The sequence below is a fragment of the Fukomys damarensis genome, unplaced genomic scaffold (genome assembly GCF_012274545.1).
Source record: "Fukomys damarensis isolate Sample0158 unplaced genomic scaffold, DMR_v1.0_HiC HiC_scaffold_37, whole genome shotgun sequence".
NCBI classification, from domain to species: Eukaryota; Metazoa; Chordata; class Mammalia; order Rodentia; family Bathyergidae; genus Fukomys; species Fukomys damarensis.
Window position 1 is genome coordinate 48571850 of NW_022900949.1, and position 22729 is coordinate 48594578.

At 41.8% G+C, this 22729-nt stretch overlaps 1 protein-coding gene across 1 annotated transcript in view; it reads left to right on the forward strand.

Moving 5' to 3' along the window:
* Ephb1 (EPH receptor B1) overlaps window positions 1-22729 on the forward strand; it is a 300214-nt gene that overhangs the window by 238617 nt on the left and 38868 nt on the right. The window contains exons 10-11 of the mRNA XM_019207667.2: window positions 11899-12146; window positions 19777-19992. Of these exons, the coding sequence (XP_019063212.1) occupies window positions 11899-12146; window positions 19777-19992 (464 nt within the window). The remainder of the gene's footprint in view (window positions 1-11898; window positions 12147-19776; window positions 19993-22729) is intronic.

Below are 22729 nucleotides of genomic sequence, written 5' to 3' on the forward strand. Positions count from 1 at the left end.
CTCAGAGTCTTTTGGGAACCTTCATTAGAGTTGCCAAACTTGGCTGGTGTTACAGAGAAGTCAACTGTAGTTTTAGAACTTTCAGGAGCAGTTGTGGTAATGGGCCATGAAATGCAGATAAGGAGAGAGATATAGGGTACCTAATCAAGATGACATTGAAAGAAAAAAATTAGAAGCTGGATCTGGTATCCCACCCACTGACCATGATACCTCAATGGCTTTGGATCAAGATTTCTTGCCATATTTTCAATTCTCCTCTTTCTAAGTATGTGCATTTGAATCTAGACCATACATTGAAACAAAAAGCCAGCCCAGTATAGACCTAACTGCTGAGATGTTCCCAGGAAATCATACCTAAAGTCTCCTCTTAGCACTCTCATTTTTCTTTAGTGGATTGGTGGTTGAGTAAATCTACTAATGGAGTTAGCCTTATTAATGTAATGAGATAAAATATCCCCAAATATTATTACTTTGAAATCACTTTACTACCTCTTATGAATATTTTTAAAGGTTATGTTTGATTTTTGTCCCTTTCTTTACATCTCCTTTTTTCTACAACATTCTTTGCCTTCTCTCCCTCAGTTCTTATTAGCCAATTGTCCAAGTTCTCTTCACCAATATGCCGTGAAGACAGCATCTTCTTTTTAGGTCCTAGGTCTAAAGTGGTTTATTTATATCACTCTTTGGAGAGTCATGGAGTGACATCTTGCAATAATATCTGAACTCAATAAAATATGTTTAGCTCAGACTTACAGAAAGCCACTTCATATATTATCTTTAGGGGAAATGTCACCATCCTTCCACTCACTGCGTCTCTTAATGCACCGAGGGGTCAAAAAGTCATCTGTGAAATTGGAAGTTGTGTCTGAAAGCCTGCCCCATTAGCTCACCATTTTCTTGCTCTGCTTTCCCTCCTGAAGAGCTTTGTCCTCTTTCAGCATCACTGGGCAGGCTCTGGGACTGTCCCTATCATGGTACACAACTGCCAACATCAGCCACTCAGGAGTTTCCAGCCCTCCAACCAGACTGATCCTCAAGTCTACATATACTTCCCAGAGTACCATGAAACGTGTTACAGAACCACGACTTCCACTGTGGGCAGATAATTTTCTCTTCCTCCTTAGATACTGACATATTTAAGGATTGTGCCCGGAAGGCTGGGTACCAGATAAATTGGATTACTCTTAGGGGCTCAGATTTCTCCAGTAAACTTGAAAGAGCGTTGGAAGCTCCCCAGCATTCAGTCCTGCCCTCTGTTTGCCCGAGTTATTAATTGTTGTTATGGCTTGTAGTAATGGCACTCATGATTTTAATGTTGTTATTTATGTTGCGTGCTTAGAGTGATGTGTTCTGGACTGCATTTTATCTTAGAGAACACACATCAGCCCCCCTCCTGCCTTTATCAGGGGAGGAGTAAAAAGCCTTCTCACTTTATGACCCTGCCAGGCGCTTACAGTTTGGGATGAGCTCACCAACAGTTGGATGCCCATAAAGGGAAACTGATGATCCTGCTCCATCTTCACCTTCCATTTGCTTACAGCACTTGTCAGCGCTGCTGTGTTTGTGCACACTGCCATCCCCTCCATGGATCACATGGTCTTGTGGAGAGATGCATTTAGCAATTTATGTTGTGCCCAGCAGCATGGTGTAAAGCCCTCTGCCCAGTTACTGCTGATCGCCTTCTACCAGAATCCCACCTCCTTGTGATCCAGAACCATCCCGGTTAACTCACTTCCCATAACCAGATGCAGTTTCAACCTAAGACACTCGTGGCTGGAATCAGTCTTTCTCCAGTTCCTTTTCCCTATCATCACTCTCCCTTCCCTTCAACCAGCCTCACTCAAACTTGCTCCACACTGTGCTAAAAGAGTTGATGTGAAGGTCAAATAAAAACATTTTTTCCAAGGTAAGATTTATACAACATAATTGGCAATGCTTCATTTTTTTTTAGCCACTTAGAAGATTTTGAGAAGGAAGATTTGAAGCAGAGAGCAAAAATTTGGTTGCATTATGCTAAAAAAAGAAAATAAAAATCAGAAGTCATTTTTCCTTCCTCCCTCCCTTTTCTTCTTTCCTCTGTTTTTTCTTTCTCCCCTTCTTTACCCTTCACTTCTGTCTTCCATCTCTCCTGTCTTTCTTTCCTTTTTTCCTCTGCTTTAGCTGAGTACTTCCCGCATACTGAGTACTTTAGCCGAGTACTTCCCGCATACTGAGTACTTTAGCCGAGTACTTCCCACATACTGAGTACTTTAGCCGAGTACTTCCCACATACTGAGTACTTTAGCCAAGTACTTCCCACATACTCGTGCAGAGCTCTCTCCACTCAAGGTCTGACAGTGTTAGTGGGAAATGGGCCAGTGAGTAAGAGTAAATCATTTCCACCATCCCCAATGCACACATACAGAAGGAGCTGGACCAGCACAGGCCAGTGTTTACATCCTTGTTCTGGGCAGGGCTGGAGGATCAGAAAGCCTCTACAAAGATGACCTTTAGCCTGAGCTTTCCAGGATGAAAGCTAGTAGAAAAAATAATTTTTTATGAAATACATTAGAAAGAATGAGACACTGATAGAAGAGGAAAATGAAATGAATCAAGGAGGAAAATGACCATAATCTTCCAGCAGGGCATGCAGGGGTCAGCCTGTGCTAAGGTAGCTCACAGGCACCAAGTATGTGCATCTCTCTCCAGCCCTTTTTCGGCAGCATGTTAGTAGCTTGATGTCAGCTATGACAGGAGTATTTACACCATGGGAATTGGCAAGTGCTATAAATCATAGGTCTATGTTTGTTTCGTTGCTTCTTTGTTTTTTGGAAAGCTAAAAGTTGAATTCTTACTAGCATGTCCCAGTTTATGTCAAAGAAGTTGTAGAGGCCTGTGACTACTCAATATGGAATCAAAGGAGAGGGCTGTGTTTTTTTGTTTGTTTTGTTTTGTTTTTTTTCTTTTTATTGAGGTTATTGGTACAATCTACGTATACAATTACATTCATCATTGGGATTCTGTACCTTTACATAATAGGTCTTCATTCTCATTTTTCCCCTTGTCCCTGCCCTCCCTTCATCCCCTCCTCCCCTCCCCATTTACAAACACTTTATTTCCATTTTTTCAGTTTCTCATATTTTTCCCCTCCCTTATTACCTTTCCCCCACCCTTCCCACTTTCCCTACACCTTTAGCCCTTTACTTCCTATTTCACATTATTAATTATCTCATTAGGATCCTGTGTACTATTACAGTTTTTCACACCAAAGAAACTATTTAGTATTTCAGTTAAAGCAGTCTCTGTATGAACATTAAAAATAGGGAATCCTAAAATAAAACTAAAAAGGAAAGTAAAAGAGAAAAGGCAATGATGTAACATCAAAATAATCCTTAATTCTGGAGATGAAAACTGTCCCTGAACATTTAGGGCTATGTTTTTTGCAGGAGGGATTACATTTAGAGTTCAGAAGATCCTTCATTAGACATTGTTTACGTGCCTGGGACCGTGATAGATTCTGGGAAAATATGCTCAATGTCTAACAGTCCCTGTGGTGCAGGGATTATGGTCCAGTATAGACACACAGTGCCATTCAATGAGTGAAAGAGGAGACTGGGAACTAAGAAGAGGTGTCCAGGGCATATACAGCCCGTAGAGATGGGAGGAGAGGCTCGAGGGCAAGGAAGAACTTAGGGCAGAGGGAAGTGAGGGATCCATGAGGACCTGGCAGCTTGGATAGGCTAGAAACAAGTGGAAGAGAAGGCTGCTGGAGAGGGCTTCCTGTGGGTGAGTTTGGAGCATGAGAGGCTGTGATACAGACTTCATCCTATGGAAAATAGATTTCTGAGTAGGTTGGGTGATAGGATGATGTTCAGAGAGCCAAATCTGATAAATGTTGTATTTTGATCAAACTGGTAGAAGGTGAGAGCAGAGGATGGGCAAGTGCTTGGAAGCCTAGAAAACAATGATAGGAATTTCCTTGGATGTAGGGAAGGGCTCGGAGAGAGCTGATGTTGGGTGGGATTAAGGATGTGGGGGCAGCCTGCACTGAAGTAACTTCATGTCCACACTGAATGTTTCCAACATGGTGAACAGAGTAACAGTGGTCTTGGAGATTGGTACTGCAGGGGATTGGTGGTGGGGAGAGGTGGCATGGAGATTATGGCCAGAAGTGAAGTTATCAGCTAAGGCATCCTGGCACCCAGATTGTGGGGTGTGGCAGTTGTGTATGTAAAGGCTAATGAAGTAAAATCAGAAAAACTATAAGACTGAAAAATTGCATTCACTGCCAGCATTTCTCCTGAAGTTGTTGAGGGTACTGAACAAAGGATAATTGTTCAAATAATTATGAGCCAGCTATGACATCACCTAAGAAAACTGAATAATTAATCAGTTTTAATTATTTAATGTCTGTCTTTCCTCACGATGCTCAAAGATCCATGGGTGTGAGAGAACACATGGTTTTGTTAGTCTGGAATCTGGTCTAGTGTGTGGCATTTAGTTGCTCAATTAAATATTTGTTGCATATGTGATAAAAGTAGATCCTTAGGAAAAAAATACAGCAAGGATAAAAATTTGGAGAACTAGTTAGAGTTTGGAGAATGAGGGGAGACTGAAGAGGTTGAGCAAGATCATGAATCATTTGATGCACTGAAAGTGGCACACTGGAGTGAAGGAAAACCAACCTTTCCTCATCACCCTGCAGAAAACAGGGTTAATTGAAGTCTCTGTAGAGAAGAAAACAGATCACTTGGTGTCTTTAGATTATTAGTTCGTTGTTACCATGGATCTGACTAAACGAAGTCACTTTGTAGGTCAGTTCCAATGCCTTGCTTAGTTTTGATCAATTGGATCAGTAAAATGACCTAGGGAATCAAATAGTGCTTCTATGTATGATTGGTCTCTACAGCATGAATGGTACTTGTATTGTACTGCGTGCAACCTGTATAACCTGTATGGTACAGCATGAGCATGACTTTCCAGGGAAAGAACATGTTGAAATGTAAAGATATCGTAGAATGTTGCTACCTAAGAGATGACATGCCAGCCCAATAGCTTAGTTAGGAATAATTTTCTCCTCTGATTCTAGCAGCTGTCATTTCAGAATTTCTGCAATGGTCGATCATAAGGGAAAAGGAACCTTGCAGAGAGAGGGCTGGGTGAAGACAGGGAAAATGAGGGAATGTGTACTGCGTATAGATGGGGATAGGGTCACCAAGTGAGGCTAGTAAAGGCCCAGCGTGCCTCTCTCTGGAAAAGAGGATGTGTTACCTTGGGGATGATTTGGCAGAATGGTGGCCTGCCGCCCTGAATTTCCAGAGTGGACATAGGCCTTATGAAGATAGCAGGTTTCCAGAAGAACAAGCCAGGCGAAGGTCTCTGGAAATTATAATTAAAGCAGCTAGCATGTACTGAACACTCACTGGTACCACCCTTCATTCTCTCTACAAGCATTGTTTCATTTAATCCTCATAATAGCCATCTGAGTTAGAGCTTATGTTTCCACGTGTGTGTGTGTGTTCATGTGTGCATGCATGTATGTTTAACTCATCAGAAAATCAACTTTCATAGGATAGCTTGCCAAAGGCTGTGTTGCCAGCTGAGATAATGACACAGCTAGAATTTAAACCGGCATACAGCTGATCTGGACCTTGTGAATGTAACCCCTATGCTCGCTGCTTTGGTTACTGTGGAAAACAGCAGCTAAGTAGTCATTCTTTGTGATGGTAAACTATCTAGCAGTTTGAAATTCCCAAGCCTCTTTTCTGGGAATTATGATACTGCCTTAGAACTCAATATTCCCATATGGTAGTGCTATAAAGACCATCTAACATTCCCTGGAGGGAGCACACTCACCTGGAATACATTGATCCCACTTTTGGTTCTCCTAAATGTGACCAGTTCTTTGCCTAAAGAAAGACAATTAGAACCAAACTATGTTGCATTTTAAATTATGTGTCTTGAATGTAAGATGACTATATACATATATGTAAATATACACATGACTCTGCACATATGTAATATATAGGTACACATATGTTACATGCCTATATAGCAGCCATTACATATATATATATATATACATAAAATTACATATATAAATATAAATTGCATAGTTACATATGTGTGTGTGTGTGTGTGTGTGTGTGTGTGTGTGTATGTTTGTCTAACAACCGCAAAGAGCTCCAAGAAAAGAGAAGCTGATTTTATCCTCACCCTCTGGATCCCACCTCATGTGCCTGATCTAGTAGCCTTGGTTGGTGATGAACAGCTGAAGAACTCCGCTGCAAGGCTGAAGATGGCCATGATTGATTAGTAATGTCTGTCCTCTGTGCAGGGTCGCGAGGTGATGGAACATGTGCCATGGACCTATGATCACTGGTTTAGCGGTAACCTACTTATCTTTTATAGACTAGAGTGTTAAAACTCACTTGAAATCATTCTTTAAATCCTAGTTTAAATGTATTCTTTAAAGTTCCATATCTGGTGAAGCTGGAATTAGTAACTAGAAACTCTGCTTTCCTCCCCCCCCCCAAGGCAGTTTGTGACTTCAAAATGCTGCTTTAAAAATAAATAGTGCAGTTGTATGCAATTGTATGTGTAGATTCATGCTGCACATAGCTAATAGCTACTGCCTGAAATACCTGCTGGCAGGTTGGATATTTCATTTTCAAAAATTGAAAATTCCTTCCTTCTGATTTTATATATAATAGTTGAGGCATTTAACAATGCTGAACCACTCTCTCTTCCTCATTTCATCAAGGAAGGTGGGACAGAGGTATTGGCAAGGAGCTGATCTCGTAGGGAATAATTCCTGCAGCTGTGTGGAAGGACAGTGACACGAACTGGCTGCATTAACCTCAGCTGACAGCCTTGAGGTAGTGGCTCTCAAACTTGAGCTGGGCCTCAGAATCACCTGAAAATACTGCATTAAAACCCAGATCACAGGTCTGTACCTACTAAGCCTCTGATCCAGCAGGTAGGGAGGGGATCGGGAACCTACATTTTCTAACAAGCTCCTAGCTGGTGATGATGGGCAGGAACCATACTTTGAGAACCACTGCTGAGTGCCATTGTTCCCCCACACTGGCTTGACGTGATACTGGAGCTGGTCATAGCCAAATGCATTTTGTTTATGGGAGAGGACTCAGGATCAGTTGCCAAATTCCAGCCAGACCAAAATTAGTCTGGCTGCATTTACTGCCGGTAAGAATTGCCTTGAACCGAATCAACCACAACTGCAACCCAGCAAAATCATTTCTTATAACCACTTGTTTTCAATATAAAGTTAATGCTTGATTTGTTGAAATTATTTTTAGATATTATGTATTTTTATTTTAAAAAAGAAAGAAGATATGGCTATGGTATAATGCTCATATGAAAGGAAAGTTTTTTAAAGTTTAGATTATACCAAATCAAGGAACCATAAATCTCAAGCTCTGGCGTGAATAACAGTAAAATTTCCAAAAAGCAGACATAGCTTCTTGAAGATAGTATACCAACCTAAAGTAAAAAATTACAGGTGATAGCAGTTGTTGGTTCTGTTTCTTATCAGTATTGACAATATGCCCATTGACTCACACCTCCCCGTGAGGCTGTGGAGAAGTAAACATCAGAGACCCCAGACTTCAGCATCTAAATTTACCTGGAGTACCTTCCGTGCCCAGGTACCTGGCACAGGGTCTTCCCCACTGCCTCTGGCCAAAGGCTCTAGTGTATCTTGGATAAGGCACTTTTAAGTGTCTTGTGGCTGCAGAAACCTACTTTCCTTCCCTTATCCCTTCCATTACACATACTGCACACTACCTCTCTCTTTTGTCTTTTTAAAATCACCACCCATGCATGATTTAAATCAGTTCGTCATTTACAAAACACTATCTCATGCACTCCTCTCAGTACCGTTTGGAAAACGAGAGAATTTATCATTTCTTTTTTTTGTATATCTAATGATGAGAAAGCCAAGAATGGAGAAATAAAAAGCCCAGCTGAGATCAACTGACTCAGGTGTGGTTTGGGGCAGGCAGAGGGCCTCCTCTTCTACTCACTTCTTGAGTTTCCCTCCCAGCTGCACTGAAGGGTCCCTGTGCACCAGGGAACACAGCCTCCCAATGAGGCATTAAGTGGCTCCTTTGCTGCTGCTACTTTGCAAACCTCCTGACACAGAGAATATGGGGTCTTTTCTTTGCTGGACAAGAAATGAGCTAATTTTACACATTCACCATTCTTTATGGCACCATCACTGTGGATCAGATTTTTGAGAGCAGTGACACTATGACCACTGAAGTCACGGAAGACAAAACCCACCTCACCCTAGCCAAGGAGAGCATGCTTTTATTGTGTAATTTTTAAAGATCGTAATTTATATATCCCACAGAGGATATATAAAGCTAAAGTACTAGAAGAGCCACATTTGAGAACCAGTCAGCCACAGAGATCAAATGATGAATAACATCTACCAATTAGAAAAGTAATTTGATCTACAGTGTACTGTGGAGGTAGCACTTTCGCAGCCACATCTTCATTTATTCCCTGGGTTCTTTTTTCTTTTTCTCCCCTCGCATCAATGGGACCCATGCTGTCCCAAGCCCTGTACCATGTGGACAGCAGTATTCAGGCTCTACTTTCAAAAGTATTCAGAGACAGTTCCAGTACTCAGGTGTCTTAGGCAGTTTATAAAACACTTTACAAAATCCATTTGATATATGCTTGGGTGACACTTCGATTGCAAAGTTCTCAGCCTTACTGCACCTCAGCCTGGCTTCCTGTGCCTGTGACCACTGTGATTGCAAGGCCCTCATATTTAGAAAGACCGATGCTTAGTTTAATGTTCTGCTGTCTCATAATTTTGAACAAGGAATTCTTCGTTTTCATTTTGCATCAGGCACTGGAAATTATGTAGCCAATCCTGTGCGCAGCTTTTGAATTTGTCAATGCCCAGGCTGCACTCAGACCAGTTAATCAGAATCTCCTAGGGAGACCCAGGCCAGTTTATTCCATAAGACTCCTCCAGTGAGTGCAGGGGCTGTAAACTTTGGGTGTTTGTATATGTTGTGTGGGGGGGGAAGTATTCATCTGGATTATTTTCCAAACTCTGTACACTGAAGTGCACAAATATATCTGATGCCTAAATATTTTGATTCTCCTTGACTCCCAGACAGAACCTTTAGATGGATAACACCTGTCTGTGAACTAGTCCCTCTTCTGCTCTGCTCTTCCTTGGATACTGAGTCACTGCGATTAGTCACTGTGTAGGAACTGTGTGGACCTACACAGTTGGGGTCTGGTAGTTTCTGGATTGAAACTTCCTATCCAGAGTTAGAAGGCAGGAAAGGAGATGGTCCTGGGACAGCCTTGTCTCTGCTTCATAGCTGTGTATTTGGGGGTGTGCTGTCCTTATTAATGTCCTTATTGGTAAAGGGGGCATAATAATGCTCAAGTTGTAAGAGGAAGGTGGGGATTGGATGAGATAAAGCATACAAAGTGCCTAGCACATAGTAGGTGGTCAGTAAGTAAATGTTTGTGTGCCATCGCCTCCAAGAAGAAATATTAATATACCTTTCCCTTGTCTCTCAACTACAGTGTACCTTGTTCCTAAAAGAAAATAGAACTCATTATGGCAATAAGGAAGAGACACTAACCAATATTATTTAACTAACATACTTATCCAGCGTGTAGTTTGTACTCACCCAGTCACAGTTATCAACAGAGGCCATGCAGACACATCTGCACATGGGTACAGAAGACATACACACATATGCACACACTTGTACATAGACATACATACCCACATGCAGACATACCTCCTCTGGCAGGTCCCTCTTGCTCTACTTTTTCTTAAATGCTATGCATTTTTAACTACCAAAGTAAGGCTTGTCTTGGCAACTGTAACAAAATGAGAATAACTAAACTGAGTTTACTAATCTCTACTTCTCACTCCCATTTCCACCCTTCTAGTGTCACCATTTTTAAAAATAATTTGAATTGAAAAATAAGTTTGATTTGGAGTTTTCATAATTTTTCTGTTGCGTACACACATGCACATTCCATATGGGCACGTGCTTCATGTCAGATTCCATAACTTCCTTTTTTTCTCCACTTCAAAATAGAATGTACATATATTTTGAGTCAGTACCTTTCAGCTGTCTTTTAGCTTCAGTAGTGGGGGTACTGCTTCCCACCCATTCCCTGGTACAGTCGTTCAGTGTCTGTCTATAGAAGGTACTGCTCCTATGGATATTCTTTTACATACCACATTCAACTTACGGTGGATAAAGCAGTGACAAAGACTCAGTGATTTATAGCCCAAGAATGGACAAGGCAAAAGCCAAATAAATAATAATGCATATGATACTCCCATCTTTCATTGACATGCCTGCCGTGTAACAGGCGCTCTGGTGGAAATTATGAATGTGGAAGAGTCTCTGTCTGACCTCAAGCAATTCTCCAAAGCAGCATATGATTCAGTGTCAAAACTAATGATGAAAATGATATCTGTCTTAGTATTAGGTCTACTTTGAAATCTTCCTAATGGTACTTAAGCCAGCCTCTCCTCCAACTCGTGTTCTGTCACGTTCAGTAGACTCTGGGGCAATTTTGCATAAAGTCCTTTTGTGCAGCTTTCTTCCAGTCTTTTCTGCAGTAGAAAACAAAAGGAACTCCCAACTAATTCACAGAGGCAGTGTTCACTTGCCTTTCTCATGTGACCAGTAATGTCTCTGATTGCTCACAGCTTGCTCCATCATTTGCTTCCAGAAGCTGAAAGTGAAAAAGAAAGTTTTCCCAGCAGAAAACCCTCTTCCTCCTGACAGGCCTTTGACACACATTTCAGCGATGCACTTGCAAGTAGATATTTAACTGCTTCACATGAAAGAACTGGAAGTTGCAAAACTGAGTGAAATCATGAAATAACTTTTGAAAGCACATTAAGCAGGATTCAACAGACTTTTTAAAGCAACTATGAAAGAGTGTCATCGGAATTGTTTTTTTTTTTTTTTCTCTCTCTTGGTGATTTTACTGCAAAAGTGTTTAAATTCTGCAGCAGCCATGGAAGCGTGCAGCTTGCACCCACTTGGAGAAATAACTTGCTTTTCAGCTGCCAGGAATGCAGTTAGTCAGTGGCCTCCAGGTGCAGCATCGCTGGGGTCTCCTTCAGCTTTTCTACAGATGTCCAGCTCTTCCAGGCAGCCCCTGTCAGATGCTGGGTCTGGCATCAGGGTTAGGACATGGCAGCAGTGTTAGGTCTTGGTTGTTTCAGGAACAGGAGCTCTTTGCCTTGGAGATCCAAGTTAGGTGGGCTGAGACGGTCAAGTCTGCGTGGCTCACATCTTCACTGTGATCAGAGCCTCTCCCTGCCTAGTCCTGCTTCCTTTCCCTCTCATAGCTCCCCGACAATCCTCTTCTTTTCCTAACTTATTGGAGTCTGTCTGCTCTCTGGAGAACCCAAGAGACATAAGCACCTTTATAACAATGTAGGAACATAAATAATGTACATCTTGTTCAGAGGGCTAAAGTACCCAAACATATGCCCCATCCCCTGGACAGTCTTCCATCAGGCTCTGCTAAAATGGATTGTGATTCTGCTAAAGTGAAACTGACCATTTAATTTTAATTGTTCCACTGGGGCACATATGAAAAATTAAATGTGGAAAAAACAAACTCATAACTATTCAGAAATTCTTCTTAGATACTAAACTATTTCTTAGCACTGACGTAAGGAGTGCATTTTAGTATTCCTTTTGTGTTTTGCATGAGCTGATTAGAGCCAAGACATCCAGCTTACAATGACAGAACACCATTTCAATTTCTGTCACTTTAATCACAATTCCACCTTGAGCACCACTGTTCCTGATAAGATGCTTCCCCTTGTGGTTCCACAGATTGAGAAGGAAGAGGATACTAATTTCATTCTTGCGGTTGCAGGAGAGTTTGGAGAGGTATACAAGGGGCGTTTGAAACTGCCAGGCAAGAGGGAAATCTATGTGGCCATCAAGACCCTGAAGGCTGGGTACTCAGAGAAGCAGCGTCGGGATTTTCTGAGTGAGGCAAGCATCATGGGCCAGTTTGATCATCCCAACATTATTCGCTTGGAGGGTGTTGTCACCAAGAGTCGGCCGGTCATGATCATCACAGAGTTCATGGAGAATGGTGCTTTGGATTCTTTCCTCAGGGTAAGAGCAACTGTGGGGGCATGTAGGATGCAATCTGACACTGTTGGATACAGGACAGTGGTGGCTGGGGAGAAGTGATCTGCGAGGATAATGTGCCATTCAAGAATCCACTGGTCAAATGCAAGTGGATGTTGGAGACATTAACAATAGCATAGATTTGTTGCTATAAAGAGGAAACAAAGATGAGCTTGTAGATTCCCAGAAACGGTGGCATAGAGGAGAGCTCAATGAATGCTGCTGGGTGAATAAAATGAGCAGGACAAATAATGGTCATTGGCATGTGCATGAATCACAGAGATTGAAGAGATTCTAGATGACTTCACAGCTTTGCCTGATTCATGCAGATGCCGGTGCTTGCTTCTGCCTTTCTCCAGTACAGCTGCCCTTCTGGCCAGCTCTCTTCATTGGCAGTTCAGAGATGAAATAAGTTGCCCTTTTCTGGCTCCTGGGCCACTTTCCCTCTAAGGAGGCGTTTGTGGGCAGGGAAAGGGAAGACTTCTCAGAAGTTTTTCCATACAATGATGAAAAATTGTGGCTCTCACCCAACCTGCCGCAGAAGTAGGAGGTGGTGAAATGCCTTCTGGTCGGAAGACCTGTAAGAAATCCTTATTAGAACATGCCTGAGTGAGGCCAGGCTCACGATTGAGCCAGTTTTGTTTCCCTGGGATATCACAGAGCCACCTAGAGGAGTGACAGAGAATGGCCAAGGTGCTGGTGCCTGGGGAGTGGAAGCTGAGAATTGCTGGAGTGCAGGATGAGCCTTAGACCAAGAGGCTCAAAGGGAACAAACAGCTGGGAGCCTGAGAGCAGAGGGTCCAGGAGTGGCACCCAAGAAATGGTGGAACCTTCTGGGAAATACTGGGTGGACTTCAGGGAAATACTCAGGAGCCGGCTCCACACATCACCAGGGCTATCAAGCAATAACTGTGGCTGCTATCAAATGGCCCTTCCTTTCTCAGTCATTTCAAACATTAATGGGTTGACTGCTCTGGCGAGACCAGTGTTAGAAGCGGAAACGTTACTATAATGCTGTGTAACAAATCACCCCAAGACTTTAGTGGCTTAGCACAACAATGACAATTTGTTTTGTTCATAAACCTGCATGTGAGGCAGGGATTTCGGGGAGGACTGCATCTCTGTTTCTTGTGGAGTCAGCTGGAGCAGCTTAAGTGCTGAGGCTCAGATTTATCTGAAGGCTCATTCACTTGTGATATCAGGTAGCACATTTCATGTGTTCTTCTTGGGCTTCCTTAGATTAAGCTGAGTCTTAAGAACAAGCAACCCAAGAGAATAAGGTGAGAGCTGATTTGCCTTTGTGACCTAACTTTAGAGGTCATGTGATATAATTCCTACTGCAGGGACAGGTATGCCCAGATTCAAAACATTCCCCATGTTTTGACAGGGAGACAGCAACCTTGTATCTTCTCATATTTGAGAGACAGAAGATCTTATTATGTCTATCTCACAGAATACAACCTGTCATGGATTAGCCCCTGGCCCGAGGACCTGAGTGCTCAAAGCTTCTAGCTATCATCTGCCTAGGCTATGTTTTGTCTTCATAAGTGGAGTACAGAGAAATCAGAAGGAAGGACTTAAACTTCCTGGGAAACCAAGGAAGGAGTCAAACAAGTGGGACAATTTCTCTAATGCTGGAGGATGAGAAATTTGCCTGATAGGTAGCGAAGCATGTGGGCAAGCTGATGGAATCATGGAATAGTGCAGCCAAAAGTAGAAGTAGCCAAAGCACAGCCTATTTGGCAACCTACCAACAGCTGTGTGGAGCCTCCAGGGCACAGAAACAAAGCTTAGGGGCTGCAGCGTGGAAGGGAAGCTAGAAGACTCAGCTAGAAGCTGCATTTGCCACCACTGAAGCTACCTTTCCAGGGTAGCTCATATTTGTTGTCTAGTCCGGGATATTAGGCAGTAATGGCTTTAGTTTTGGGGAAAAGGGATGGCGGACAACTGATCCAGAATAGATAGCCCAGGTACTTTGTCTAGTGCAGCCTGCTTGAGGGTATTAAGACTTTTATTTATAAATCTGAGTACGTAGCATAATGAGCTCCTAGTAAATGCTGGCTGAATGAAAATCATGCAGTTATTCCTGAAACAAAATGTGAGGGAGTGGCAGGAGAGGTCTCGTGGTCCATGTGTACATGATATCTAAGTCTTGTAGTGACATCACAGCAAGGCATGGTCCATGTTTTTCTGGGAGCCTCCATTTGTGATCAAAGATCTCACAGAACAATCAGATAAATGTGAATAGAAGGTGGTATTAGAAGAAACAGTATTTTCTGGACTTGCCTTAAGACCTTTTTCAGAGTCATTTATTTCGTGCCAGTCACATGACTGTACTTCAGAGAAAGTCACTGCATGATTCAGGGACTGTGATTAGACTCCCACCCTGGAACATGCAGGGGACAGGGAGAATCATTCTCTCTGGAGCCTGCAAAAAATTTAAATCACATACCTCAGCTCCTTCCAGGGCCTGTTTCCACCTAGGGCCCAGGACACAGAGGCACTTTGGGCAGCAGTGTTTTTCATGATGAGGTCAGGTGTGCAGCGGGAGAAAACTTAGGGGCCATAGAGGAGCCCAGAAAAACAGGGGTGAGGACATGACAAGAAGGGGGAGGCAAGAGCAAGCAATAGCAGGAGCAGAGGGGAAATGAAGCGTTTCTGACTGCTCACACCACATGGAGGCAGGTAATCTATAAATCTAATTTCAGCCTTACCACCAAACCCTGGAGCATAGCAACATTAATTGATGTATCTGCTGCTTGATAAAATTGAAAAAATAGGTCACCGGTTCAGTTCTACAGGGTCCTTCTTCTGGGAAGGAGGATAATTTTAGGATCACCATTCAGAAGAGAAAGGAAGGGGGTGAGTTCTCAGTTTATGCATCTATTTCCTCTCCTCCAACTCCTGAACATAGGAACTTTGAAGACTGGCCACAGCTCTAGCCATGTCAGGGCATCAGGAATACAGTCAGTACATCAGACATAGATTCTCACCATTCCTCTCTCTTTTCGGGATTTAGAACTCCTCACATGCCAGAAGGACTGAAAATACTTACTCTTTAAACACGCACATAGTAGCTAGTTCATAAGTTTTTTTTTTTTCTTGTTTTCAGTGACTGAGCCATGGGTGCATAGCATACACATCCATAATTATTTCTTCTTGGCACTCAAACCCAAGGGGTTCAATATGGGACGTCTTCCTGATTTGGGGGATAATTCCCAAGGTCCTGATCAATGTCTTGTGCCTTAGCTACGGAGGCTGACAGGTTCCATAAAGCCTTCTTTCCTAAAATACAACCTTATTGTTGCTACTGGTTCATTCACAGATGATCATAACTGGAAGAGTCTTAGAAATCACTGAATGATATCAGATAGGATCATTCTCATCAGGGAAGATCATTCATGGGCTGAAACTAGAAGACAGAAGCCCAGATGTTCTGTGGAGAATACCAGATTAGAAGCCCTAAGACCAATGTGCTTCCTTAAGTTCTGCTATGCATCACCTTGTGGCCTGGCACAAGTCTGTTAACTCAATTTTCCAATCTATAAACTAAAGGCATTGAACTGGATGAGCTTGAAAGTTCTCTTTCAGTTTAAAAAAAAAATCTATGATTCATTCTCTTCACACAAATCAAATAAGAGTTTCATTTCCTGAAGTGGATTTGTCAATGAAAGTTGAAATACCTAAATCCTTCCTGTCTAATATAAGGGCCAGCAAGTGGCTTCAGTGCATTTGCAGAAAAGCAATTTCAGCAGAAAGCACTTCATGAAGGGAAGAAAGTTTAAATCACTTCACCCAGGACTGTGTTTCTCCTCTGTGCTGTTGTTACCAGGTGCTCAGCACACAGCCAGATTTTTCCCAAAGTCACTGAAGAATCTTCATTGTTGGTATTTTTCTGTCTTCCTTACTTTGTACGTGGCTGTTCGTATCTGCAGAAATTCTGCTTGGAGAGTTATTCTGATGAATTGAGCATAAAAAGTGGCCGAACCTGTTAGAAAATCTCAATATGTTTATATCATTAGGTTTCACCAAGATTAAGAATCCAACAGACAGGATCGTCTCTGTGGTGATTTACAGTTCTCCTGAAGACCCTAAGGAAAATGTGCTGCACAGTCCCATTGCAAAGTCCATGTATCCCAGTGGACAAGGTAGTGACAAGAGTTAGAAGACCAGATAAGTGACTAGCATAACTAATCAGTGGAGCCCCTTTTTCCTGCAATGCTTATTATACAGTGTTGTTCTCCACATAGCTTTTGAGACAGCCATTATCAGTTAGTCCAAGATGAGATGTCAGTGGAGAAGCCATTTGCCATTCTGGATTTATATTCATATTATAATTCAAAATCATGCAGAGTGACTTAAAAACTGATCACTTAAACTTTCTGGGCTTCCATTATCTTGTCTATATATAATATTCCCTACCTTGCCTTTTGCAGAAAACCAGTTTTAAGGCTCAAAACACTCTGTCAAGTACTACTTGCCATTCAGAAATCAAGTAATGGAAGAAATCAGTGTTTGTTAATTAATTGACCCAACTTCAGGCCTGTATCATTAAGTCTTGATCATCTACTACCACAGTTGACTGGGTGAGCAGGCTGTTACAGATGGCAGCCTGTTACCTGTTGAGCTTGTAATGTACTGTAAACTAGATTCTCCAAGGCTGATGGTTCTAGGACTTCTTCCATCACACTATGGAAGCCTTGAATAATCCAAAGCTCTGGTCCCAGGTATCCTCAGTTCCTCTCACCCTGTATATTTGAGGTGCAGGAAAAAGCTGCCTTGGAGGACACTGTGGCCTTGCTGATAGTAGAGTAGTCATTGTCATCTTAGTATCCATAGGCTCTCGGTGAGGCTTTTCACACTTGACCTCATCAAAACCCTATGAAGACTGGACATGAGGTTACAGATGTGGAAATCTCTTTTCTAGAGGTTACATAACCTGCTCAGGCTCATGAAGCCTGTGTCTGTTAGAGCATGGCTCCAACTGGGCCTGTCTGACTCCAGAGCCCAGAATTTTAAGCACTTCTTAACTCCGTTGACCCTAGAAACTGAATTATAAAACAAAAAGATAATAAAAGAGGCCTAGGAAGACTTCAATGACTGTGGAAAAATATATACACATTACACCATGTGCTTTCAACATTGCTCTTTGAAAAATTGTTTATAGGAACTACCAGCGCCCTCCCCAAAATGTCATCTTCTTTAGGGAGACATTCATTTTTAACCACACTGTCACGGACACTTACAAAGAGGAAATAAGCTGAATTGAAAAAACACAACCCATGAGACTTGTAGCTGAGATATTTTTGAGATATTTTTTGCAATCTGCAGAAGTTCAGTGACAACTTTTGGAGGGGGCAAATCCCCAGAGACCTACTTGGAGAAACACAGGGTGCTAGCAAGAGCCTGGCTAACTTCTTGAGAAGGTGTTGATTGAAGTTCATTATTGAGAAAGAGAATTCACATCACTCGCTGCACATCCAGCTTTCACAGATGGGCAACATGTGCTGAAAACCAGGCAGTTTCCAAAAACAGTTCTGCACTTGCTTTTGGAGCTGGTTGGAAGAACCATTACAGAAGACACATTCTGGATGGGTTGAGCAGTGGTTAAGATTTGAGGTAGAAGCAGCCTGGTGTATGGAGTGGGTCAAACTCTGCATATTTGGGGGCTATCCCTCTGGCAGGGACTGCAGAACATGGAGGAAGTATCCTTCACTCCTTCAGCTGATCCGAGACATGGCCCCCCAAAAGTTGGATCCAGGTTGCAATCTTGTATGAGGAACAGAGTCAACAATTTATGCTTTCATTGTCAGGCTTCTTTACTTTTAGTCTTTGCTCTAATAAACAGGGTATTGTTTATAATGTCTTTTATGATTTCTCCTTATTTTGTGCATAGAAACATTTTGTATAACCATGTGTATAAATGACGTGCCTGCACTTACTTATATTGAGATAACATATATGAATTCCTTGTGTAACATCTCACATCATTAGGTGCTTCATGAATGGGAGGGCCTCCCACTGTTAGGCTTCCTGTCTTTCACATGAAGACACTGCAACAGAGGGCGTGGCTGGCTTGCCCAGTGCCTATGTTCAGCAGTAGCTGACTGTACCTGAGGCATCCTGACTTCTTTCATTGGCTCATTCCAGTGTCTGGACTGTGCTCTAGTTGGGGAACACAATACATGGCTCTTTGGGAAGCCGCTAGAGTTGGGCTAAATGGGAAAATATGTTCTTGACAGTATGACCCAGGGTCTACGCATTTAACTGCTTTGTGCAGAGCCAAGACCCAAGAGGTTTGTGGTGGCAGGAGGAAGGCCTGGATTTATGTGTTGAACAGTCTGTCCAACTGGGTGTGGGGCATCTACACAAGACACTGTGAATCTACTGGGGAGTAGGCAGCACTGCAGGCTGGTGTGAGGAGGAGCATCAGCAGCTCTCACTTGCTAGCAGAGTCCCATGTGCCAGACCCTGTTTGTGAGTTTCCATGGCCCTGGTCTCTATGAGATAGGTGTGGTTATCCTGATGGAAAGGATGACAGCCTTGAAACTACCCAAGGAAGGTGGCTTCAACATTTACTTTTGGAAACAGGAAGAGATGTATCAGTCATTCATTTGAGTTATTTTTATTGAGGATTTTACCCTTTTCTTCAATCTTTAATTTTGGAAATGGGAAGAGATGTAACAATCATTCATTCAAGTTATATTATTGAGAGTTTTACTCCTTTTTTGTTAAAATTTCCAGCTCTGATAATGTTGAGATGACCACACCAGTGGAATTTTTGTCTTCAGAGAGCTTAATGTAGAAAAGATAGGCAGACACACACATGCACACACACACACACACACACACACATAAAGATTAAAACTTGTCATATGTGCTAAGAATAGTAAAAGCATGCACTAAATGATAGCAGTCAGAGAGTGCTAATTACATTTGCTGGAGGGATAGTTACAAGGATGTCCTATGAGGAAGAGACATTTAAGAGAAATCTGAAGGGCAAGTAAGTATGGATTGTGGGGAGGGAAACAGAGGGAGTGGCATATATAAAGGTCCTATGGCACGAAGAGCCTGGCCTGGGAAGAACTGAAATGTTGCCAGTCACTTTGACTTCATTTAGCATGGGGCCAAGAGGTCCAATGTCCTAAGGGGAGAAGGCAGTTTGTCCTATGGGGTCTCCTAGCTGTGCAGTGAAGTTTGGAGGTTTTCTTTAATGCAATGGGAGGCTATTAGAGAGTTTAAACCAGAGAATGACAAGACCTGATTTATGTCTTAAAAAGATGGCTCTGGCTGCCATGGAGAGAATGGATTGTAAGGGGGAAGGTGCCGGAGGCTATTACAGGTGATGAATGACGAAGACTTAGTTGGTGGTGGCAGTGAAGAGGGAGAGAAGTGGATGAGTTTGAGATGTAATTTGGAGAGGAAATCAACAGGGCTTGGCAAGAAGAGAGTGGAGCCTTCAAGGGAAGACGAGGATGGAGAAGGGGAGGAAGTGTCTGCAGTGAGCTGCATGCCTGGCACTGACAGGCTAACAAGCAGCAGGTCAAGGCATGTTGGCTTCTTTGGGACCACTGGAGCCCATCTTGATCCTGATGCCCTTTATGTCTTATCACAGCAAAATGACGGGCAGTTCACAGTGATCCAGCTGGTGGGTATGCTCAGGGGCATCGCTGCAGGCATGAAGTATCTGTCCGAGATGAATTATGTTCACCGGGACCTGGCTGCAAGGAACATTCTGGTCAACAGTAACCTGGTGTGCAAGGTGTCTGACTTTGGCCTCTCCCGCTACCTCCAGGATGACACCTCAGATCCCACCTACACGAGCTCCTTGGTGAGTCTTTCCTGGCATTCTCAGGGAAATTAAGGCATGAGTAAAAGGTGATTGCCTGTCACTGGGGACCTGTGGCAGGGCATACTGGACAGGACTGGGACCTGAACTGATCTCCCCACTGGGGGAGCCAGATGCTGGGAGGACAAACAATAGTAAATGATTGTCCAGAAAACCACTTGCATATAAGCTGTGAGGAAGTGCCGGTGGCTACTCGGAAGTCATGGTGTATCACGGCCAGTGAGAAGAGAAATTTTGGCACTAACAATTTTAGACAATCCAGATAGGTAGACAGTGGTCTTCAAGAAGTAGGCTGAAGGCATGCTTCAGGTTTTCAGTCTCTAGTTGGTAGGGCACCATGTCACAAGGTAGACTCATGATCTCTTTAAGCTGTGAGGAAGTGCCGGTGGCTACTCGGAAGTCATGGTGTATCACGGCCAGTGAGAAGAGAAATTTTGGCACTAACAATTTTAGACAATCCAGATAGGTAGACAGTGGTCTTCAAGAAGTAGGCTGAAGGCATGCTTCAGGTTTTCAGTCTCTAGTTGGTAGGGCACCATGTCACAAGGTAGACTCATGATCTCTTTCCCTTTTCCCTCTGTGTCACTTCCAGATAGCTTTAAGTATCCCATTTATGACAAGTACCTTTAAATTTGCATTTCTTGTTCAGCCTCCCTGTCCACATCATGAGCAACTGTAATCATCTATACCCAACTGTCTCTTTCACACAGTTCCATGTAGAATCTTAGCAAGTTCAAATAGAACACTGGATTTACTCTCCAGCATCCCTTCCCAGGCCTCTTATCTCAGTAGTTGGCCCCATTTAACTGACTGGAGCCAAGTAGTCGTCTGAGTTATACTTGGACCCCATCATCCATGTCCAATTTTTCACCATTTCCTATAGGGTCCTATAAAACATATCCCTTTTTCCCTCTCTCAGCTACCACTATTCCATTCCAAGGCCCCTTTTCTTTTTGCCTAGATTGTGACAGGATTCTTACTTAGTGTCTCTGGTTTCCATTTCCAAGAGCATTCAAAGTGATTAGTCATCCTATCTCCCTGCCTACCTAGCTGTTTTCTTTAAATTTCAAAAGTGTGTTATGAAAAAAAGTTTAATATGGAGAAGTAAAAGGAAAAGAAAAACTAATAAATTATAATTCCCCTGAGGTAAATTCAGTAAGCTCTTTCTTAAAAAAAACTATTTGGTAAATATTTTAGCCTTTCCTGGCCAAAAAGCAAAATAAAGAATATTATGCAGATAATTACATAACCATCTACAGTATGATCCTTTAAAAGGATGCATACATCATTCTGAACTCATGCACTATAAAAATGTGATCAGCAGATTTGTTGCTTGGCCCAAAATTTATCAAGCCCTGGTATACTACATTTTCAATAGTTAGAAGTATCATTTTCAAGAGTTATGTTTCCCTTCATATTTTTCTCTTTGTTCAAAACCCTGAAAACATTTTTTTCTATAAAACTGGGATTACACTATACCCATTTCTCTACATTCTTGTGTATCTCTTGAACATTCTTACTGACAGAATGAGTCTCCAAAACTTTGTAAATATTCATACTTCTCCAGGAATTTACCCATCTTCCAATATCCTTAGTGGTGCTAAAGGTGATCAATCTTTAAAATTTTCTAATCAAATGATGAAAAATAGGCACCCCGTTTTTTTTTAATTTGTATTTTTAAATGCTGTTAGATATATTAATGCCTTTTCACATGGTTACTGAGATTCATAGTTTTTTTTTTCTGTTGTCCATACATGTGTATATTTAGTTTCTCTTTGGGGTTGTTTATTGATCTTTGTTAGGGATATTAACCCTTTATATGTTGTATGAGGTGTATTTAGTTTCCCGATATTTTGTTCTCTTGACTGTTTATGCTATCCTTTAGTTTACATAGTGGTTAATTTTCAGGTAGCCTATCTTTTCCTTTACATCTTTTTAGGATTCCTAGTTTGTTACAAAAGTACTCTTCCCTAAAATGTGATATAGTGCTTATTAAAGATTTCTGTACTTTTTATTGGGGGAGGTTGTTTGATATTTAAATATTTGCTGCACCTGAAATTTACTTATTTTTTCCTAACATTCTATTTTTTAAAATTTTAAGCATATCTTTGACTGGAGTCAAAGCTTTATGGTTATTTTTCATTTGAAAAATTTGGCATACAATAGAATACACAAGTCTTAAGAGTAAAGTTAGAATTTCAACAAATGCACATAGCCACACTCCCAACAAGATAGGAAATGCATCCTTCATCCCAGGAAACTCGCTCATGACCTGTCCCAGTCAAGGGTCACCCCCACATAACAGAAGATTCTAATATTTCGACCATAGGTTTATTTTGAACTTTATATTCTAGAACCTCATATGAGTGGAATCATATAGGATATTCTTTTTTGTGTCTTCTTGTTTTCACTTAACATTATATTTAAATTACCTATGTGTGGACAGCAGAAATTTATTGCTGAATTTATTGTTTATACATTCTCTTATGGACAGATACCAGGGATATCCTGTAATTTATTTTTGAATATATATTGAGAAGCATATTCCTACCTTGCTTTGCTCAGGTGAATAGAAAACTAAGCTAATGTCACTTATTACATATATTATTCACTTTTATTAAGTCACATGTCTTCCTTGACGTTAAGTTCTGTATAGGAACTATGGTTGATTCCCTATTCTACTCCATTGATCTTTTTTTTTTTTTTTTTTTTTTTTTCC